Source organism: Microcaecilia unicolor, chromosome 5 (assembly GCF_901765095.1).
Source record: "Microcaecilia unicolor chromosome 5, aMicUni1.1, whole genome shotgun sequence".
Taxonomy (NCBI): Eukaryota; Metazoa; Chordata; class Amphibia; order Gymnophiona; family Siphonopidae; genus Microcaecilia; species Microcaecilia unicolor.
In genome coordinates this window covers 351346977-351367083 of record NC_044035.1, presented here as the reverse complement: position 1 = coordinate 351367083, position 20107 = coordinate 351346977, and the positions used below count along the sequence as shown (strand labels likewise).

Here is a 20107-nt window from a genome sequence, read left to right as displayed (position 1 = left end):
CCCAGTCCCCCCTCCAGCCACCCATACCCACCCAGCGATTCCCTTGGCTCCCCTGCTCCCCTCCATCCACCCATACCCACCCAGCGAAGTCCCCTGCCTCCGTCACAGCAGCCGCAGTGAAAGGCCGTCTCTAGCCTTCCCTTCGTTTCCCGCCTTGGCGGAAAGAGGAAATGACATCAGAAGAAGGCGGGACACTGACTGGAAACGAAGGGAAGGCTAGAGATGGCCTTTCACTGCGGCTGCTGCGGAGGTAAATGATCAACAACGACGATTTAAACCCCCCCAGAGCACGGGAGATGAGGTAAGCATGGCTTGTGGCGCCCTCCTGCCATGCTTACCTCACCGCCGGCTCACCTGCCACAACAACCGGCTCGCAAGAGCTCTTGCGAGCTGGCTCCAGCACACCACGCCCCTGGGTGACTGAGAGGAAGTGCAGGGCAAAAAAAAGGTGCCGGTACGCCGTACTGTTGCGTACCGACACAAAAAAAGCACTGATTTTATGTATAAACGTAGCTTTGAATGATCCTCATTGTAATTTAGATTCATGTTTGGTTGTGTAATTAAGAAAACTTTTATTTCGCACCTAATCAGGAAAGTCCAAGTGTTTTATAGTATTGTACAAAAAAACACATTGAATCCACAGAAAAATAGTTTGAGATATATACAGGCCTGTTTTTGTTCCATTTTTAGGCCTATTTGTGGAGTGGCTAGCATTCAGTCTTCCCAGAGCAGCACCCCACATCATTCTGGTGCTTCGGTTCTGTGCCCTCATTCAGGAAGTTCCAGCTCTTCCCTGCCCTGCCGTCCCCAGATGGACACACCACCTGCCATACTAATGTCTTCCAATCTTCAGAGTCCTCAAACTCAAGAGCAGCAAGAAATTTTGGAGTGGCTCAGGAAACTGCGTTTGCACAAGTACTACACAGTCTTTAGTCAGCTGTCAATGAAGAAGGTAAGCTATTGGCGTTTATGTGAATAAAAGGTTCTTGTTGCTTTTTCAGCTAATTCATTCTCAAAGCCAGTCAGACTAGTCAGAAGTGGTTAAAGGTAGAATAGAATGATTGCTAGATCCTGTATAGATATAAAATTAATGTAGTCAGTAATCTTGGGAGCCCTCTAGAGGATAAGTAGGTATTTGCATTCCTACAGGATAGTTGTAATGGACAGCAGGCAGCTGTAAATTTTCCTTTGTAAACAAACTTATATGAAATAGAATAAATATAACTGACCAGCAAAGTTAAGCAGCATATAAGTGTGGTGACCTCATCTGATGCAATGTAAAAAAGCACTCTGAGCTCAAAAAAACCTAAAAGATTTTTTTTTTCTGAACAGACTTCACTCACAGCTATCATCTCACAAGTTCCATCGGTCTTTCTTCATACCTTTTTGTCTCCTGGACATTGCTACAACTAATTTTATAGCACTACTAGAAGTGCACAGCACTGTACGCAAACATTTAAGAGACTGTCTCTGCTCGACAGAGCTTACAGTCTATTTAACACAGACAAACCGGATAAATAAGGGGTTAGGGAATTACATTATAGGAATGATTAAAACAATGTGGGTGTTGAACAGGTAAATAAGGATTAAGAGTTAAAAGCAGCCTCAAAAAGGTAGGCTTTTATGTTGGATTTAAATAGGGCCATAGATGGAGCATGACATGCCGACTCAGGAAGTCTGTTCCAGCCTGGCTTATTGGCACAGCAAGATGGAAGGAATGGAGTCTGGAGTTGGCAGTGGAGGAGAAGGGTACAGATAGAGTGAGTTATCTGATGAGCACAATGCAGGGAGAGATAAGAGAGCAGAGATACTGAGGAGCAATAGAAAGAATGCACTTGTCAGAAAGAGGACTTTGAATTGTATTTGGAAACGGATAAGGAGCCAGTGAAGTGACTTGAGGAGAAGAGTTGTGAATGTAGCGATACTGGTGGAAGATAAGTCATACTGCAGAATTTTGAACAGATTGAAGGAGAGAAATGGTTTAGTGGGAGGCTTGTGAGGAGCAAGTTGCAGTAATGTACGTGAGAAGTAATGAGAATGTAGGTAAGGGTTTTGGTAGTGTGCTCAGAAAGGAAGATACAATTTTGTTGTTGAAAGAGAGAATAAGTTTTAGCAGTCTGTTGGATATATGCAGAGAAAAAAAGAGGAGTCAAAGATGACTCCAAGGTTATGAGCTAAAGAGACAGGGAGGATGAGCGTTATCCACAGAACTAGAGAATGGGGGAAGAGAAGTGGGTTGGGGGAAAGTTAAGCTCAGTCTTGTCCATATTCAGTGTCAGACAGCAGTGTAGGATCGATTGCAGCAGTGTCAGACAAAGAAGGCTGAGACTTAGGCCTAGATTCTTGGTGAAATTTCTGGTGCGGAGAGGTAGATCTGGGATTCATCAGTATAAAAATGGTACTGAAAACTGTGTGAGATCATCAGATCTCCAAGAGAATAAATATATAGAGAGAAGAGGCCCAAGATAGAGCCCTGAGGTATAGTGCTGTGAGCGCTGTGTATGTCTAGTAGTGCTGTAGAAATAAGTAGTAGTAGGTAAACCTGATAATAGGATAGCAGTACAAGAGGAACCACCAGAGCATATGCTAAAAGTATGATGGGAGAGATAAGTAAACAAGGCAAAACAAGAGCCCCAAAATCCAAGTGAGAATAATATATCAAGGAAGTAGGTGATCAGTAGATCAAGAAGGTTGAGGGTTAAGTAAAGGCTGTTGGTACTGGAGACTTTGGCAAGGGCTGATTCTGTAGAATGTAATGAGCAAGAATAACTTAAGATAAAAAGGTCAAGAGAGTGGTGGTGAACAGCATGTAGCTTGGATAAGAAAGAGAGGAGGAGGGAGATAAACAGGAGAAAACATCTATATTGGACACTAGGTGTAAAGAGGACTTGCTGGCAATGTTATTGCCTCCTTGTCCGTCTCTAATGTACATTGGGGTTTTAAGCCCTCCTTTAGTTACCCAGGAAGATTTGTAGTTATCTTCAGGATAGTTTTGAAACCAGTTTCCCTGACCACCCCTGCCATGACTGTTTATCTTCTCTTAGGCGAGTCGCAAATGTAGATGTATGGAAGCTTTTTTATGTTTCAACTTTTTTATTGAAGGAATCCAGACATTAAACATATCCATTGCGTTAATTGTCCAACAATGCAGGCTACAAACTACACTTCACAAGTAATGGAAAGAATTTTTTAACAAGAGAAAAAAGAAAACATTTCTCCCATCAACAGTTTTCTCCCCTCCCTTCCCCTACTGACACCCACCTCCCTGCCTCCCCATTCCCATCTGCTAAACTCCCCCCTCCACCTTGTGATCCATACGACTTGTACTCTGATAGTCCCAGGATCCGCCCTCCCCCCACCCCCCCCACCCCAAAGAATGTCCCCTGGTGGAGCTATATGTGTCTCTGGAGTATTCGCGGGGCTTTCGTTTAGTTCATATTACTTTTTTATTAAGAAGCAGACTACGCTCTCTGGGGCTGAACATATGGAAGCTTTTTACTAGGATGGAGACATTGATATCTGGATGACTCTAAATTATGTGAAGTAGAGAATTTTAATGCTTTTGGAAGGAGAGGTGCGTGAGTGAACATGGTAAGGATCTGGCTGAGGTAAACAGCGTGTATATAATATAAGAAATTAATGCTGCTTTAGGAAAGGGCAGTGCTTTATTGAAGCCTAAGTTGGAAAGGGCTGAAAACCCTTAGAGATAAGATTTTGTGAATTTTCTGCATAGCTCTGTGATATCACCTTATGAAATGTTGAAAAAGTGTTGCTTGCAGATCTTAGTTGAGTTGGTTTCTCTGCTTCAGGTAATGAAGGCATTTTATGTTACAGGATCTGTAAAGTAAATGGGTTATAAGATTGTAGAATTGACTGAAATTCTTGACTTATCCGTAGAGGATAGGGGCGTCCTGGTGGTGAAATTCAACAATCTTTTGGCTCGAGATACTTTTGACTGTTTTTTTTTTGGTTTGTTTGTTTTTTAATAGCATTTGTCACTTTTTTCATGCACTAAAAATCTCCAAGTATGCAGAGCCTGAGGAGTTTACAACTACGACCTTGGGCTCTAGCCTTGGGGATGACTGTCTTCTTCCAAGGAAATATATTGTAAAGTGTGCTGCGAAGGAGTGTATCCACCCAGTTAAAAGCACTGATTAGTCTCGGATGTGGTTTCTTGTTCAACTTGTGAGAACACTTAGGATAGGGGTGATGTGTTGGCATTTGGAGTCACATAATATTGCAAGTGATTTGGATAATCTGTTGTCTTTTTTTTTTTTTTTTTGTTCCTTTAACAATTTTCCTGTTATAACTCTTCTTTCTCTCCTCATTATGTATAGTTTGTGTGTTTATTAGAAGTGCAGTTTTTTTCACTTTTTTCCTTGTCTTTTTTGTATTAAACCATTATTCCTTTTAACTGTGCTCAGATGCGTCTGTTTAGTAATAGTAATAATTTTTTGTGTACCATGAGCTCTAGATAGTTTACAGCAAACACTGCATTAAACTGGGGGAGGAAGTGACGTCACCAAGAAAGATGGAGGCTTAAACAGTTAGCTCCCGCTCACCTAAGCAAAAAAAAGCGTGAGTTCTCCCGCGGATCGTGTCCTCCCGGTGCGATTTTGATTCGCAACACCTATAGAACCGGGGGCGCTCCGAGCGACGATGAGTCAGCAACCGGAACTCAGCCAATTTGGCTTTAAAGGCGGGAAGACGGCAAACCGCGTGGCGGGCCTAGAAAATCAGCCCGAACGAGCCGGCAAGCATTCAGACGGCGAACTACAGCAAAGCCCCTGCCTTTTTGGTGAGGACCCAGACCGGACAGCAGCGGACCCGCTCGCAGAGCTAAAAGAGTGGCTATTGGAGATCCGAACAGATGTAAAGGCGGTCCGGGCGGAGCTGGAGACGCTGGGCACCGATCTCCGCGGTGAAATAAGAGAGCTGGGGAATCGGATGGAGGAGATGGAGTCCCGAGTGGAGGAACACACGGAGGAGCTCGGTTCGCTAGATCGAGCGATCGCGGATGTCCGCCTGGGCCAGCAACAGTTGGCTGACAAGATGGAAGACTTGGAGAACAGAAGTCGGCGGCACAATTTGCGGTTTAGAGGTATTCCTGAAACCCCCGCTTATGGCGACTGTGAGACAGTAGTACAGCAGGTGGTGAGTGCTATATTGAAAGAGGCGGGCAGCCCAGTGGAAGCAACTGCAATCGTGCTTGAGCGCTCTCACAGAACGCTGGGCCCAGCCCGGAACAACTTGCCTAAGGACATCATAGCCTGCTTTCAGGACTACAAGTTAAAAGAGAAGGTGTTCCAGGCGGCCAGAAGCCTACAAAGCGTCAAGTGGGATATGCACCAGGTGGAGATCTACCAGGACCTGGCAATGGCCACGTTAAAACGACGAGCGGAGCTGAAGCCGATAACAAGAAAGCTGCAGGAGCTTGGAATCCGATACCGCTGGAAGCATCCCTTTGCCCTAGCATTCTATAAGGAAGGCCGCATGCACCAAGCAAGGTCTCTAGCTGAAGCCAGAGCGGCTCTTCCAGAAATACAACAGGAAATCCCGCCGGAGACTCTGGGGAAAATAAGTCGAGATAAAGCTCCGACATCCCACTCGAAATGGCAGCGAGTGGGCAAGGGACAGAAGAGATTGCAACGTCAGCAGTCGGCTGGCCAACTTACATGACTGTGGGTAAGGGGGGCACAAATGATGTATTAACATGTGTTGGGTCTGGGCTCATTGGAAGTTCAGAATTTAAGGCTCGCAAGAGCAATTTGGTTCCGGTTTGTAATGGCTTTGGTTGATTTATAGCGGGAGAACAGTTGTTATGTTGTTCAGTGGCACTAAGAGGGTGAGTGGAGGGGTGAGGTACTTCCTCTACGGGATACTCTTTCAAACATGAGAGAGAATCTTTATGAACATAGGGGGAGGGGGGTGGAAGGGAGGGAGGATCAGGGGGAGGGGGGGAGGCGGGGGAGTAGATGGATAAGAGGAGAGGAACAAGGAGATGACAAGGCAGGAGACTACACTTGGACTGGCTTGGGGCGCCTATGGGAGGTGATGGAATGCAAGATATAACACTAGCGATCCTGAATGTCAGAGGCTTAAATGTGCCAATGAAGCGACAGCTCCTATTTCGAGAGCTGACCCGCTTAAAAATAGATATAGCCCTGATTCAGGAGACTCATTTAAAAAAGCAACATGAGAGGCTATGTAGGCATCACCAGTATCCACATATGTACTTTGCATCGAACAATTCAGGCACCAAGAGTAGGGGGGTCATGGTAGCACTTAATGATTCCCATCCCTGGCAGATTAAAAAGGTCAGTAGAGATAGGGAAGGTCGCTATATCTTATTAGTTATCCAATTGGGAACGCAGACCTACACTTTAGTCAACGTTTATGGGCCCAATGCAGACCATGGGGAATTTTTCCATCGACTAGATCAGATATTGCTGGCACATGGGGAGGGAACCGTGTTGGTGGGAGGAGACTTTAATGTTACTCCCAACCCACAACTGGATAACTCCTCTACATCAATACAATATGCTAAACAGGGACGGGAGCTACTTCACACATTTATAGCAAGGTGGCAGTTGGGTGATCTGTGGAGGCAGGCCAACCCAACACAACGAGATTACACATGCTTTTCCCAAGTTCATAACTCCTTCTCCCGTATTGATTTTTGGCTGGGGGATGCGGTGGTGATGGGCAGGGTTAAAGATCAACACATAGTACCGCGAACCTGGTCAGATCATAGCCCGGTCACCCTTGTTTTACAAACGCAAGAGGGGAAGAGGGAGGCCCCACAGTGGCGCTTGGATGATGCATTGCTGGCAGAGGTGACCCATGTACTTCAATTTGAGAAGTTAATCAAAGAATATATCCAGCTTAATGATAATGGGGAGGTGACCCCAGGGGTGGTTTGGGAGGGCTTCAAGGCGGTGATGAGAGGCCACTTTATCGCCTTGAAAGCACATGTGCGATGGGAAAGAACTCGAGCAGAGGAGTCAGGGCGCAAGCAACTGGCACAGGTGGAGAAGTTAATAAGCAGACAGGGCAAGGGAGGCCCAGCACGAACTCTGCTAGACCAAGCGCATAAATTAAGGCAAGAGATCAGGGAGCTCCAACTGGCGGACCTCTCTGAGCAACTGCAGAGGATTCGCCAGACCCATTTTGAGTTTGGCAACAAGGCCAGTAGGGTGTTGGCGCACAAATTAAAACAGCAAACAAAAAAAGCGCATGTCACTCAGCTGAGAAATGATAGGGGGGACCGCATAACCGATCCTCAGGCCATACAAGAAGCTTTTAGGAGCTTTTATGAAAAACTCTATACTCCAGACATTAGTCCAGAGGAAGTTGAGATCGAGGCCTTCCTGGATAGGAATGTAATGCCCATACTTGCAGAGAGTGCCCAGCATAGACTTTCCAGGCCAATTGAGCTAGAAGAGGTCTTACAGGCAATAAAGGACCTAGCACCCAGCAAAGCACCAGGACCTGATGGATTTACAAATAAGTTTTACAAGACTTTTGGGTCTCTGGTGGCTCCTCTGCTGCTGAAGGTGTTTAATGATTTGGGAGAACGGAGGTCCCTTCCAGAAACCTGGCACCAGGCGAACATTATAGTCCTACCCAAACCAGGCAAAGACCCACAGCTGTGCGGCTCCTACAGGCCAATCTCTCTTCTGGGGGTGGACTACAAAATCTTTACTGCGATCCTAGCATCCCGTCTGCAGCAATATCTACCGCAACTAGTTCACGAAGATCAAGCAGGGTTCGTGCGGGCGCGCCAAACATTTGATAATATTCGCAGGGCACTTCACCTTATTCAATTCGCACATATAAAACAACAGCCGTTATGTATCCTGTCATTAGACGCAGAAAAGGCGTTTGACAGGGTGCATTGGCCTTTTTTGTTTGCAACCCTGAAGAGGGTGGGTATTCCAGAAGGGTTCATGCATTGGATATATCTCTTATATCGAGTGCCCACGGCCTCGGTTAGGGTCAACGGGAGCCAGTCCATACCATTCTTGTTGCGGCGGGGGACGAGACAGGGATGTGCCTTATCACCACTCCTTTTTGCCTTGGTTGTGGAGCCTTTGGCGGCTTACATTAGATCACATCCAGACGTACGAGGACTGAGGATGGGAACCACTGAAACTCGGGTACTCTTATTTGCGGACGATATCCTCCTCACTCTGACAAATCCCAGTGCATCACTTCCAATTATAGGGGAGGCATTGCGGGACTTTGGCTGGGTGGCTGGATTTAAGGTTAACATGGAGAAATCCGAGATATTGAACATCTCCATCCCAGTGGACCAAGCAGCAAGGTTGCGAGCCACCTTCCCCTTTAAGTGGGCCCCCAGAAGTATCAAATACTTAGGGGTGAATATTACAAAGAGAATGGAAGATCTATATGCGGCCAATTTCCCTGTAAGGGTGCGGGAACTTTTTTTGGAAATGGAGAGATGGGAGGGCCTAACAATATCATGGATGGGTCGGATAAATGCGATTAAAATGATCCTGTTGCCGAAACTGCTCTACTTGTTTATGGCGCTTCCTATTTCTCTACCTGACAAGTTTCTTAAGAGGTTGCAGGGCAGAGTCTTCTCCTTCATATGGAAAAGGAAGCCGCCAAGGGTGCGTCGGTCAGTGATGCATCAGCCGAGAGTACGTGTGGGTATGGGGGTGCCCTCATTTTTGCTTTACTATCAGGCGGCTCACCTTCGCATTTTAGCAGAGTGGTTGCAGGGAGGTGGGAAGGCTTGGAAGGCTATGGAGCAGACCTGGTGCGGCTCGCACCCCTTGTGGGTTATCCCTTGGCTATCTGAACGAGAGATCAGAGAGATAATAAAGGAAGTGCCGCCGATTGTTCGATGTCCGCTCACAACTTGGAGTAACATTCGTAGTAGATTTTTTCGAGGACGCACACATTTTTTACATACCGCAATACGTTATGCACACCGGGATCTTTGGATTCGCGTTATAGGAACTGGGAGCGGGGAGGCTTAAGGGAGTTGGGACAGATGTGGGAGGAAGGGGAAATATTAACCTTTGCAGAAGTGCAAGAGGAATATGGAATCCCAACGTCTAATGCATTTCAATATAGCCAACTAAGGGACTACATTTTGAGGCGAGCAAAGGAAGAGTTGAGTTTGGAAGAAACGCAATTAGAGAGGGCTATGGCTGGTGGAGGGGGTAGAGGGGGAATCTCTAGGCTATACAAAGCGCTTTTACTACAAACACAGCCAATTTTATACTATACACATAAATGGGAAACAATACTGGGGGTCTCTTATGAATACTCAGTATGGGAACAAGTGTTTGTTTCATTGCTTAAGGTGTCAATTTCCAATGCTCTTGTAGAAAATGGCTATAAAATATTGTACAGCTGGTATTACACACCACAGAGATTAGCTAAAATGTTTAAAGGGGGGTCGGCTCTCTGTTGGCGTCAATGTGAAATGTTAGGAGATATGGCGCACATATGGTGGGCCTGTCCTCATGCTCAACAATACTGGACGGGAGTGGTGAGGTTGATTATAAGCATAACAAAATCAGACTTTCCTATGACAATGGACTTTTGCCTTCTGCATGTGCGACCCCAGGGGTCCAAAAAATATGTGTATCAGCTGGCCACCCAGATATTGGTGGCTGGTAAGTTGGTGTTGGCAGCGGCATGGAAACAACAAACTTTGCCGGGACTCAGAACTGTTATAAGGAAACTGGACTACATTCACCTAATGTCTAAGCTAACGGCGATGCGACAAGGCCGCCTGTTAGTGTATCATCGAATATGGGACTCATATATTGAGTGGTCGGCGCAGCCGGACCCTGCCTTGCCAATTAACTAAGTGGGAGGAGGGGGGTAGAGGGAGGGGGAGGGGGTAAAGGATATATAAGGGGAATACAGAGTAATGGAAACAAAACAAATACCAATGTTGATATTGCAGAGGGAAATGGCGATAATGTTTGTTTACAATTATTTCTGTGCGATATGTGTAAGTACAATAAATATAAATAAACATTTAAAAAAAAAAAAAAACACTGCATTAAACTGAAGATCAGGTCAACATCATAACAACATGACGAAGTAATAACATATTTTTATTTTTAAATATTTTTACTGGAACCACAAAAATTGACAGAAATCCTTCATGCAACAATTATAGCACAAAGTAAACAATAAATTCCATTTCTGTAAACGTCTATTGCGTAGCTTCCCACTGTTCCACAATCTGTGGGATAGTTGTGTCTATCAACCAGCAGATGGAGATAGAGAACTGAAAACTGAGCTGAGACATATATCTCTTGGCATCCACGCCAGCTCCTCAATATTTTCTGTCTCCAGCACACTTCTCAGCCTCTGGTTCTGAGTGATTTGCTCCCGGTCTAGTTGGTCAACTGGTCCCCAGTTGAGATGTGCGGGTGGCTTGAGTCTGCAGAGTCAAATCTGAAGGTCTTCAAATCCCTGTCTCTGGTGCCTGAGAATTTACTTCTTCCCTCCCTTCACCTCTCCCCTGTTTCCTGTAGAACTCTCCTTTTCCAGCTAAGCAACCTAAAAAAAAAGAAAGAAAGGAAAGAGGTTTAGTGGAGAATGTGGGCCACAGTATCAGTTCAGGACAGAGTATCAGTCCTGATTCTTTCTCATCTGGGGTAAAGACTATTCTACAGAAGTGGATAGATCCGGATCCACCGGTGTATTGGCACTGGAGGAACCAGATACATGAGTTGGCCACCTGGGAAGCCAGAGAGGCGAAGGGAGCCCCGAAAAGGGAAAAACAGTTCATGTCAGTATGGGGCCGATATATACAAGGACTTGGTCCACGGGGGCGAAGTTTGCTCCTTAATCTATTGTGAGTTGCCTTGGCAGTACACATGGTCTGAATGTTTAAACCCACTATCCCCAATATTGGTTGGCACACACAGAAGTAAGGGGGGAGGGAAGGTGGAAGAGTGGGTAGGGAGGAGGTGGGGGGAAGTATATAAAAATTTGATGATGGTCCGTTCAATAATTATATGTGAAGTTCCATTGTACTGTTGAAGTTTTATATTTTATGGTATGTTATACCATATTTATTTCATCATCAATAAAAACGTTGAAACATTAAAAAAATGTAAAATAATATTCCCTCTATTATATCCCACAGGAGGTAGAAATGGTGGGGGCACTGGGCTATATGAGCCTAAAGAAGTAGCACAGCAGCAGCAGGAATAGGTGGCAGGAGCCCCTTGACAAACTTACAGGGAGAGGAGAGACATATAGAGGTGTATTTTCAAAGCACTTAGGCTTACAAAGTTACATAGAGGCATATTTTCAAAGCACTTGGACTTACAAAATTTTATAGTAACCTATGGAACTTCGTAAGTCCAAGTGTTTTGAAAATGAGCCCTGTTACATAAGAATATAAGAGTAGCCATACTGGGTCAGACCAGTGGTCCATCTAGCCCAGTATCCTGTTTTCCAAACACCTTAGGAGTCGGCACTCAAGAAAAAGATCTATGTGTCATTGTAGACAATGAGCTGAAACTTTCTGTCCAGTGTGCAGCAGCAGCCAGAAAAACAAACGGGATGCTAGGAATTATTAAGAAAGGGATGCAAAGTAAGACCAGGAATATTATAATGCCTCTGTATCACTCGATGGTGCAACCTCACCTTGAGTATTGTGTTCAATTCTAGTCGCCGTATCTCAAAAAACATATAGCAGAATTTTAAAAAATAAAAACCTCAAAGAAGAGCAACCAAAATGATAAAGGGGATGGAACTTCTCCCATATGAGGAAAGGCTAAAGAGCTTAGGGCTCTTCAGCTTGGAAAAGAGACGACTGAGGGGGGATATGATTGAGATTTATAAAATCCTGAGTGGTGTAGAACAGATGGAAGTGAATCAATTTTTTTTCTCTTTCAAAAAGTACAAACACCAGAGGACACTCAATGAAATTACATAAAAATACTTTTTAAACAAATAGGAGGAAATATTTTTTCATTCAAATAATAGTTAAGCTCTGGAACTCGCTGCTGGAGGATGTAGTAGCAGTTAGTATAGCTGGGTTTAAAAAAGGTTTGGACAAGTTCGTGGAGGAAAAGTCTATAGTCTGTTATTGAGATGGACATGGGGGGAAGGAAGCCACTGCTTGCCGCAGGATTGATAGCATGGAATGTTGCTGCTAATTGGGTTTCTGTCAGGTACTTGTGACCTGGATTGGCCACTGTTAGAAGCTGGATACTGGGCTAGATGAACCATTGATCTGACCCAGTATGGCTATTATGTTTTTATGTACAGATCCTTGAAGGATTTTCCACTTGTCATTTGCTGACCCTCACTGCATGAATGTTGAATGCTCCCTAGTGTCTTCAGTTGACAGGGAAATAGTTTCCTAGGATCTTCTAAATATACAAGATCGTCTTTCAACTTCAGATGTAAAAGATTCTCTCTGGTGTCTCAAGAGAAAGTTGAGTTCCCTATGTCAGTATTTTCTATTTTTCATCAGGTCTGAAACTCTCAGTGAAAGTCTACCTGAGTGTGTACTAGGATTTCAGTTTTGTATGGAAATTAGCAATTATTTTGATTCATGCATTGGCTTTCAAATTTATAAAGGAGCTATGGTGTACACAACCTCCAGTCAAAAAACTACCAGTTCCATGGGACGTTATTTTGGTCCTGACTCAATCCATGAAACCACCTTTTTAGCCTGTAGGTGACATTAAAGTGCCTAATTCTCCGAGGACAAGCAGGCTGCTTGTTCTCACTGATGGGTGACGTCCACGGCAGCCCCTCCAATCGGAAATTTCACTAGCAAAGGCCTTTGCTAGTCCTCGCGCGCCCATGCGCACCACACATGCGCGGCCGTCTTCCCGCCCGAACCGGCTCGTGCTCGTCAGTCTTCTTTTGTCCGCGCTCGGTACGGTCGTGTTTGCGCTGTTCGCGCCCCATAAGTTGACCCTCGCACGTCTTTTGACTTGTTCACCTTTTAAAAAAAAAAAAAGGGATTTCGGAGAAGGGCCTTTTGGTCTTTTTCCCTTCCCCGTATTTCTAGTTTTTGCCCCGATAAGTTTTCTTTCGTTTTCGGGGTAGGCCCCTTTGAGGCCTCGGGTCGAGTTTTTTTCTCCCCATCTTTTTGGTGCCTTACCGCAATTACGAGTTTTGATTTCGCCGGCGTGATTTTTCCGCCCATGTCATCGAAGTCTCCCAGCGGCTTCAAGAAGTGCACCCAGTGCGCCCGGGTAATCTCGCTCACTGATAGGCACGCGTCGTGTCTTCAGTGTCTGGGGGCTGGGCACCACCCGCAGGCCTGTAGTCTTTGCGCCCTTTTACAGAAAAGGACTCAGGTAGCGAGATTGGCCCAGTGGAACGTTTTGTTCTCGGGCTCTTCGTCGGCATCGGCACCGGGAGTATCGAGTGCGTCGACGTCAACAGCGTCAAGACCTCCGCCCTCGGCCGCGACGGTATCGATTGCATCGAGGCATCGACCCTCTGCATCGTCGGGGCTGAGACATCGGAAGGCTGCGTCGGCGTCGGTGGTACCGAGACCTCCACTAGTGCTGATGTCGGACGGTGGTGCTTCGTCTGGAGTGCAGGTGAGGGCTGTCCATTCCCCTGCTGGTGGCGGTGAGCCTTCGGGTGGGTCTCCCCCTACCCTGAGGGCTCCTGCGGTACAGCCCCCCCCCGAGACCAACCTTCTTCGGCCTCGGCCCCGAGGAAGCGACGGTTGGATTCTACGTCCTCCTCGTCGGTACCGGGAAGCTCCGGTGACATGCTTCGTTTGAAAAAGTCAAAGAAGCATCGACACCGGTCTCCTTCCCGCGTCAGTACCGAGAGCTCTGGGTCGCCGAGGGAGTCGGCACCCAGTAGGCATCGGCACCGGGAGGACCGCTCACCCTCTGTTCAGGAGGTGTCGATGCGCTCCACCTTGGACAGCCCGGAACAGCCTCCACGCCCGGAACAGACTCTGACTTCGACTCCTGCATCGGCTTCCATGTCTTTCTCCACAGCCGCCCTGCACGAGAGTCTCCGGGCCGTTCTCCCAGAGATCCTGGGAGAGCTGTTGCGCCCTTCCCCTCCGGTACCGGGGGTGCTTGCGCCACCGGTACCGTCGAGTGAGGCGCCGGCTGGCCTCTTGCCTGGGGTGAGGTCTCCGACATCGGTGCCGCTTGCGGTACCGACTGCGGTAGCCTCCCAGGAAGGCTCCCCGACGACGTCGGCGGAGGGAGCTTCGCTGGTGCGGGCGAGGGAGTCTACCTCTCGACGCTCCCACCGTGGCAGTGGTTCCACGGAGTCGAGCCGGGCACGGCTTCAGACACAGATTCGTGAACTTGTGTCTGATACTGATGGTGAGGCCTCGTGGGAGGAGGAGGAGGACATCAGATATTTCTCTGACGAGGAGTCTGATGGCCTTCCTTCTGATCCCACTCCCTCCCCTGAAAGGCAGCTTTCTCTTCCCGAGAGTCTGTCTTTTGCGGCCTTTGTCCGGGAGATGTCTACGGCCATCCCCTTCCCGGTGGTTGTGGAGGACGAGCCCAGGGCTGAAATGTTTGAGCTCCTGGACTATCCTTCTCCACCTAAGGAAGCGTCCACAGTACCCATGCATCATGTCCTAAAAAAGACATTGCTGGCGAACTGGACCAAGCCTTTAAGTAATCCCCACATTCCCAAGAAGATTGAGTCCCAGTACCGGATCCATGGGGACCCAGAGCTGATGCGCACTCAGTTGCCTCATGACTCTGGAGTTGTGGATTTGGCCCTAAAGAAGGCTAAGAGTTCTAGAGAGCATGCTTCGGCGCCCCCGGGCAAAGACTCTAGAACCTTAGACTCCTTTGGGAGGTAGGCCTACCATTCCTCTATGCTCGTGGCCAAAATTCAGTCTTACCAGCTCTACACGAGCATACACATGCGGAACAACGTGCGGCAGTTGGCGGGCTTGGTGGACAAGCTCCCTCCTGAGCAAGCCAAGCCATTTCAGGAGGTGGTCAGGCAGCTGAAGGCGTGCAGAAAATTCCTGGCCAGAGGGGTGTATGACACCTTTGATGTTGCGTCCAGGGCCGCTGCTCAAGGTGTGGTGATGCGCAGACTCTCATGGCTGCGTGCCTCCGACCTGGAGAATAGGATCCAGCAGCGGATTGCGGACTCGCCTTGCCGTGCGGATAATATTTTTGGAGAGAAGGTCGAACAGGTGGTAGAGCAGCTCCACCAGCGGGATACCGCTTTCGACAAGTTCTCCCGCCGGCAGCCTTCAGCTTCTACCTCCACAGGTAGACGTTTTTATGGAGGAAGGAAGACTGTTCCCTACTCCTGGTAAGCGTAGGTACAATCCTCCTTCTCGACAGCCTGCGGCCCAGGCTAAGCCCCAGCACGCGCGCTCTCGTCAGCAGCGTGCGCCTCAGCAAGGCCCCTCGGCTCCCCAGCAAAAGCAAGGGACGAGCTTTTGACTGGCTCCAGCAGAGCATAGCCGACATCAACGTGTCAGTGCCGAACGATCTGCCGGTCGGGGGGAGGTTGAAAGTTTTTCACCAAAGGTGGCCTCTCATAACCTCCGACCAGTGGGTTCTCCAAATAGTCCGGCAAGGATACACTCTCAATTTGGTTTCCAAACCTCCAAATTGCCCACCGGGAGCTCAATCCTACAGCTGTCAGCACAAGCAGGTACTTGCAGAGGAACTCTCCGCCCTTCTCAGCGCCAATGCGGTCGAGCCCGTGCCATCCGGGCAAGAAGGGCTGGGATTCTATTCCAGGTACTTCCTTGTGGAAAAGAAAACAGGGGGGATGCGTCCCATCCTAGACCTAAGGGCCCTGAACAAATATCTGGTAAAGGAAAAGTTCAGGATGCTTTCCCTGGGCACCCTTCTTCCCATGATTCAGGAAAACGACTGGCTATGCTCTCTGGACTTGAAGGACGCCTACACGCACATCCCGATACTGCCAGCTCACAGACAGTATCTGCGATTTCAGCTGGGCACACGTCACTTCCAGTACTGTGTGCTACCCTTTGGGCTCGCCTCTGCGCCCAGAGTGTTCACGAAGTGCCTGGCTGTAGTAGTGGCGGCGCTTCGCAGGCTGGGAGTGCATGTGTTCCCTTATCTCGACGATTGGCTGGTGAAGAACACATCCGAGGCAGGAGCTCTACAGTCCATGCAGATGACTATTCGCCTCCTGGAGCTACTGGGGTTTGTGATAAATTATCCAAAGTCTCATCTTCTCCCAGTACAGAGACTAGAATTCATAGGAGCTCTGCTGGATTCTCGGACGGCTCGTGCCTATCTCCCAGAGACGAGAGCCAACAACTTGTTGTCCCTCGTCTCGCGGGTGCGAGTGTCCCAGCAGATCACAGCTCGGCAGATGTTGAGATTGCTGGGCCACATGGCCTCCACAGTTCATGTGACTCCCATGGCCCGCCTTCACATGCGATCTGCTCAATGGACCCTAGCTTCCCAGTGGTTTCAGGCTGCTGGGGATCTAGAAGACGTGATCCACCTGTCCACGAGTTTTCTCAAATACCTGTATTGGTGGACGATTTGGTCCAATTTGACTTTGGGATGTCCTTTCCAAATTCCTCAGCCACAAAAAGTGCTGACTACGGATGCGTCTCTCCTGGGGTGGGGAGCTCATGTCGATGGGCTTCACACCCAGGGAAGCTGGTCCCTCCAGGAACGCGATCTGCAGATCAATCTCCTGGAGTTACGAGCGGTCTGGAACGCTCTGAAGGCTTTCAGAGATCGGCTGTCCCACCAAATTATCCAAATTCAGACAGACAACCAGGTTGCCATGTATTACATCAACAAGCAGGGGGGCACCGGATCTCGTCCCCTGTGTCAGGAAGCCGTCAGCATGTGGCTCTGGGCTCGCCGTCACGGCATGGTGCTCCAAGCCACTTGTCTGGCAGGCGTAAACAACAGTCTGGACGACAGGTTGAGCAGGATTATGCAACCTCACGAGTGGTTGCTCAATTCCCGTATAGTGCGCCAGATCTTCCAGGTGTGGGGCACCCCCTTGGTAGATCTCTTTGCATCTCGAGCCAACCACAAAGTCCTTCAGTTCTGTTCCAGGCTTCAGGCCCACGGCAGACTGGCATCGGATGCCTTCCTCCTGGACTGGGGGGAGGGGCTGCTGTATGCTTATCCTCCCATACCTCTGGTGGGGAAGGCTTTGTTGAAACTCAAGCAAGATCGAGGCACCATGATTCTGATCGCTCCTTTTTGGCCGCGTCAGATCTGGTTCCCTCTTCTTCTGGAGTTACCCTCCGAAGAACCGTGGAGATTGGAGTGTTTTCCGACCCTCATCTCACAGGACGAAGGGGCACTTCTGCATCCCAACCTCCAGTCTCTGGCTCTCACGGCCTGGGTGTTGAGAGCGTAGACTTTGCCTCTTTGGGTCTGTCAGAGGGCGTCTCCCGCATCTTGCTTGCTTCCAGGAAAGATTCCACTAAGAGGAGTGAGTTCTTTCTATGGAGGAGGTTTGCCCCCTAGATCCTCGCTCTTGTCCTACACAGACCCTGCTTGAATACCTTCTGCACTTGTCTAAGTCTGGTCTCAAGACCAACTCTGTAAGGGTTCACCTTAGCGCAATCAGTGCATACCATTACCGTGTGGAAGGTAAGCCGATCTCAGGACAGCCTTGAGTTGTTCGCTTCATGAGAGGTTTGCTTTTGTCAAAGCCCCCCGTCAAACCTCCTACAGTGTCATGGGATCTCAATGTCGTTCTCACCCAGCTGATGAAACCTCCTTTTGAGCCACTGAACTCCTGCCATCTGAAGTACTTGACCTGGAAGGTCATTTTCTTGGTGGCAGTTACTTCAGCTCGTAGAGTCAGTGAGCTTCAGGCCCTGGTAGCCCAGGCCCCTTACACCAAATTTCATCATAACAGAGTAGTCCTCCGCACTCACCCTAAGTTCTTGCCAAAGGTTGTGTCGGAGTTTCATCTGAACCAGTCAATTGTCTTGCCAACATTTTTTCCCCGTCCTCATTCCTGCCCTGCTGAACATCAGCTGCACACATTGGACTGCAAAAGAGCATTGGCCTATCTGGAGCGGACACAGCCCAACAGACAGTCCGCCCAATTGTTTGTTTCTTTTGATCCCAACAGGAGGGGAGTGGCTGTGGGGAAACGCACCATATCCAATTGGCTAGCAGATTGCATCTCCTTCACTTACGCCCAGGCTGGGCTGGCTCTTGAGGGTCATGTCACGGCTCATAATGTTAGAGCCATGGCAGCGTCGGTAGCCCACTTGAAGTCAGCCACTATTGAAGAGATTTGCAAAGCTGCGACGTGGTCATCTGTCCACACATTCACATCTCATTACTGCCTGCAGCAGGATACCCGACGCGACAGTCGGTTCGGGCAGTCAGTACTTCAGAATCTGTTCGGGGTTTAGAATCCAACTCCACCCCCCTAGGCCCATGTTTTTTCTGTTCCAGGCTACACTCTCAGTTAGTTGGATAAATTCTTAGGTCAATCTCAGTTATGTCCTCGCCGTTGCGAGGCCCAATTGACCATGGTTGTTGTTTTGAGTGAGCCTGCTGTCCTCGGAGAATACCTTCTACAGGTATGTAGCATTCGCTTTCTCCGAGGACAAGCAGGCTGCTTGTTCTCACTGATGGGTGGTAATGGAGGGGGAATCTGTAATAGCCTGGGCCCCACAAGTGCTCAGGAGTCTTCTGTGAATCCAGAGATTATTGGGTGAAGCAAATTGACACAGAGCGCAGGCTTGGATTTGCCTTCAAGATTCAGAACTTCCTCCTCTGTTGAAATGAGTTCAGTGTTAGTAAGACCTAATACTTTTCTCTCTGGAAGTGTTACGAGATGAAATGAGTGTGGAACAGTCACTGTATGATAAAATAGTTTCCTCAGCAGAGAAAGTAGATAACTGTCGTCACACGAGAATCCTTAAAAACTGTGGTAGCTGATCTTAAACAGAACATGGTTGAATTGAGAAACATTATGAAACAATTTCAAGAAAAAGAATCTTTATTTGTGAAAGATATAACATTAATACAATGTAAAATAGAGGATCTTGAAAATGCAAATAGATATTGCAATTTGAGGTTTGTGTATTTTCCTCATTCCTACCATTTCTGCCATGAAGATGTATAAGAATGTAAGCATTGCCAGTATCCTGTTTCCTGCAGTGGCCAATCCAGGTCACGAGTACCTGGCAAGATCCCAAAGCAGTACAATACATTTTATGCTGCTTATCTTAGAAATAAGCAGTGGACTTTTTCCAAGTCCGTCTTAATAATGGCTTATGGGCTTTAGGAAATTATCCAAACCTTTTTCAAACCCTGCTAAGTTTACTGCTTTTACCACATTGTTTGGCAACAAATTTCAGAGTTTAATTACATGTTGAGTTGAAGAAATATTTTCTCTGATTTGTTTTAAATGTACTACTTACCTTCATTGTGTACCCCCCCCCCCCCCTTAGTCCTTATATTTTTGGAAAAGAGTAAACAAGTGATTCACATCTACTTGTTCCGCTCCACTGATTATTGTATAGACCTCTATCATATCTCCCCTTAGTCTTCTATTCAAGCTGAGGAGCCCTAGCCTTTTTAGCCTTTCCTCCCAGAGAAGTCGCCCCATCCCCTTTATTATTTTCATTGCCCTTCTCTTTACCAATTCTGCTATATCTTTTTTTGAGATGTGACCAGAATTGCACACAGTGTTTGAGGTGCAGTTTTTTTTTTTTGTTTGTTTGTTTTTTTGTTACTTTTGTACCCCGCGCTTTCCCACTCATGGCAGGCTTAATGCGGCTTACATGGGGCAATGAAGGGTTAAGTGACTTGCCCAGAGTCACAAGGAGCTGCCTGTGCCGGGAATCGAACTCAGTTCCTCAGGACCAAAGTCCACCACCCTAACCACTAGGCCACTCCTCCACTCCACCATGGAACGATACAAAGGCATTATAATCTTAGTTTTGCTTTCCATTCCTTTCCTAATAATTCCTAATATTCTATTTGCTTTCTTAGCTGCCACTGCACACTGAACAGAGAATTTCAACGTATCAACTCCAGGCTCCGCTCATTCTGCCTCGCCTCACCCTTTGCCTGGAACAACCTTCCTGAGCCCATACGCCAAGCCCCCTCCCTGCCCATCTTCAAGTCTCTGCTTAAAATCCACCTCT

At 47.7% G+C, this 20107-nt stretch overlaps 1 protein-coding gene across 1 annotated transcript in view; it reads left to right on the top strand.

Annotated features, from left to right (window-relative positions):
• ZCCHC14 (zinc finger CCHC-type containing 14) overlaps window positions 1-20107 on the top strand; it is a 198245-nt gene that overhangs the window by 134936 nt on the left and 43202 nt on the right. The window contains exon 8 of the mRNA XM_030204564.1: window positions 691-952. Within this exon, the coding sequence (XP_030060424.1) occupies window positions 691-952 (262 nt within the window). The remainder of the gene's footprint in view (window positions 1-690; window positions 953-20107) is intronic.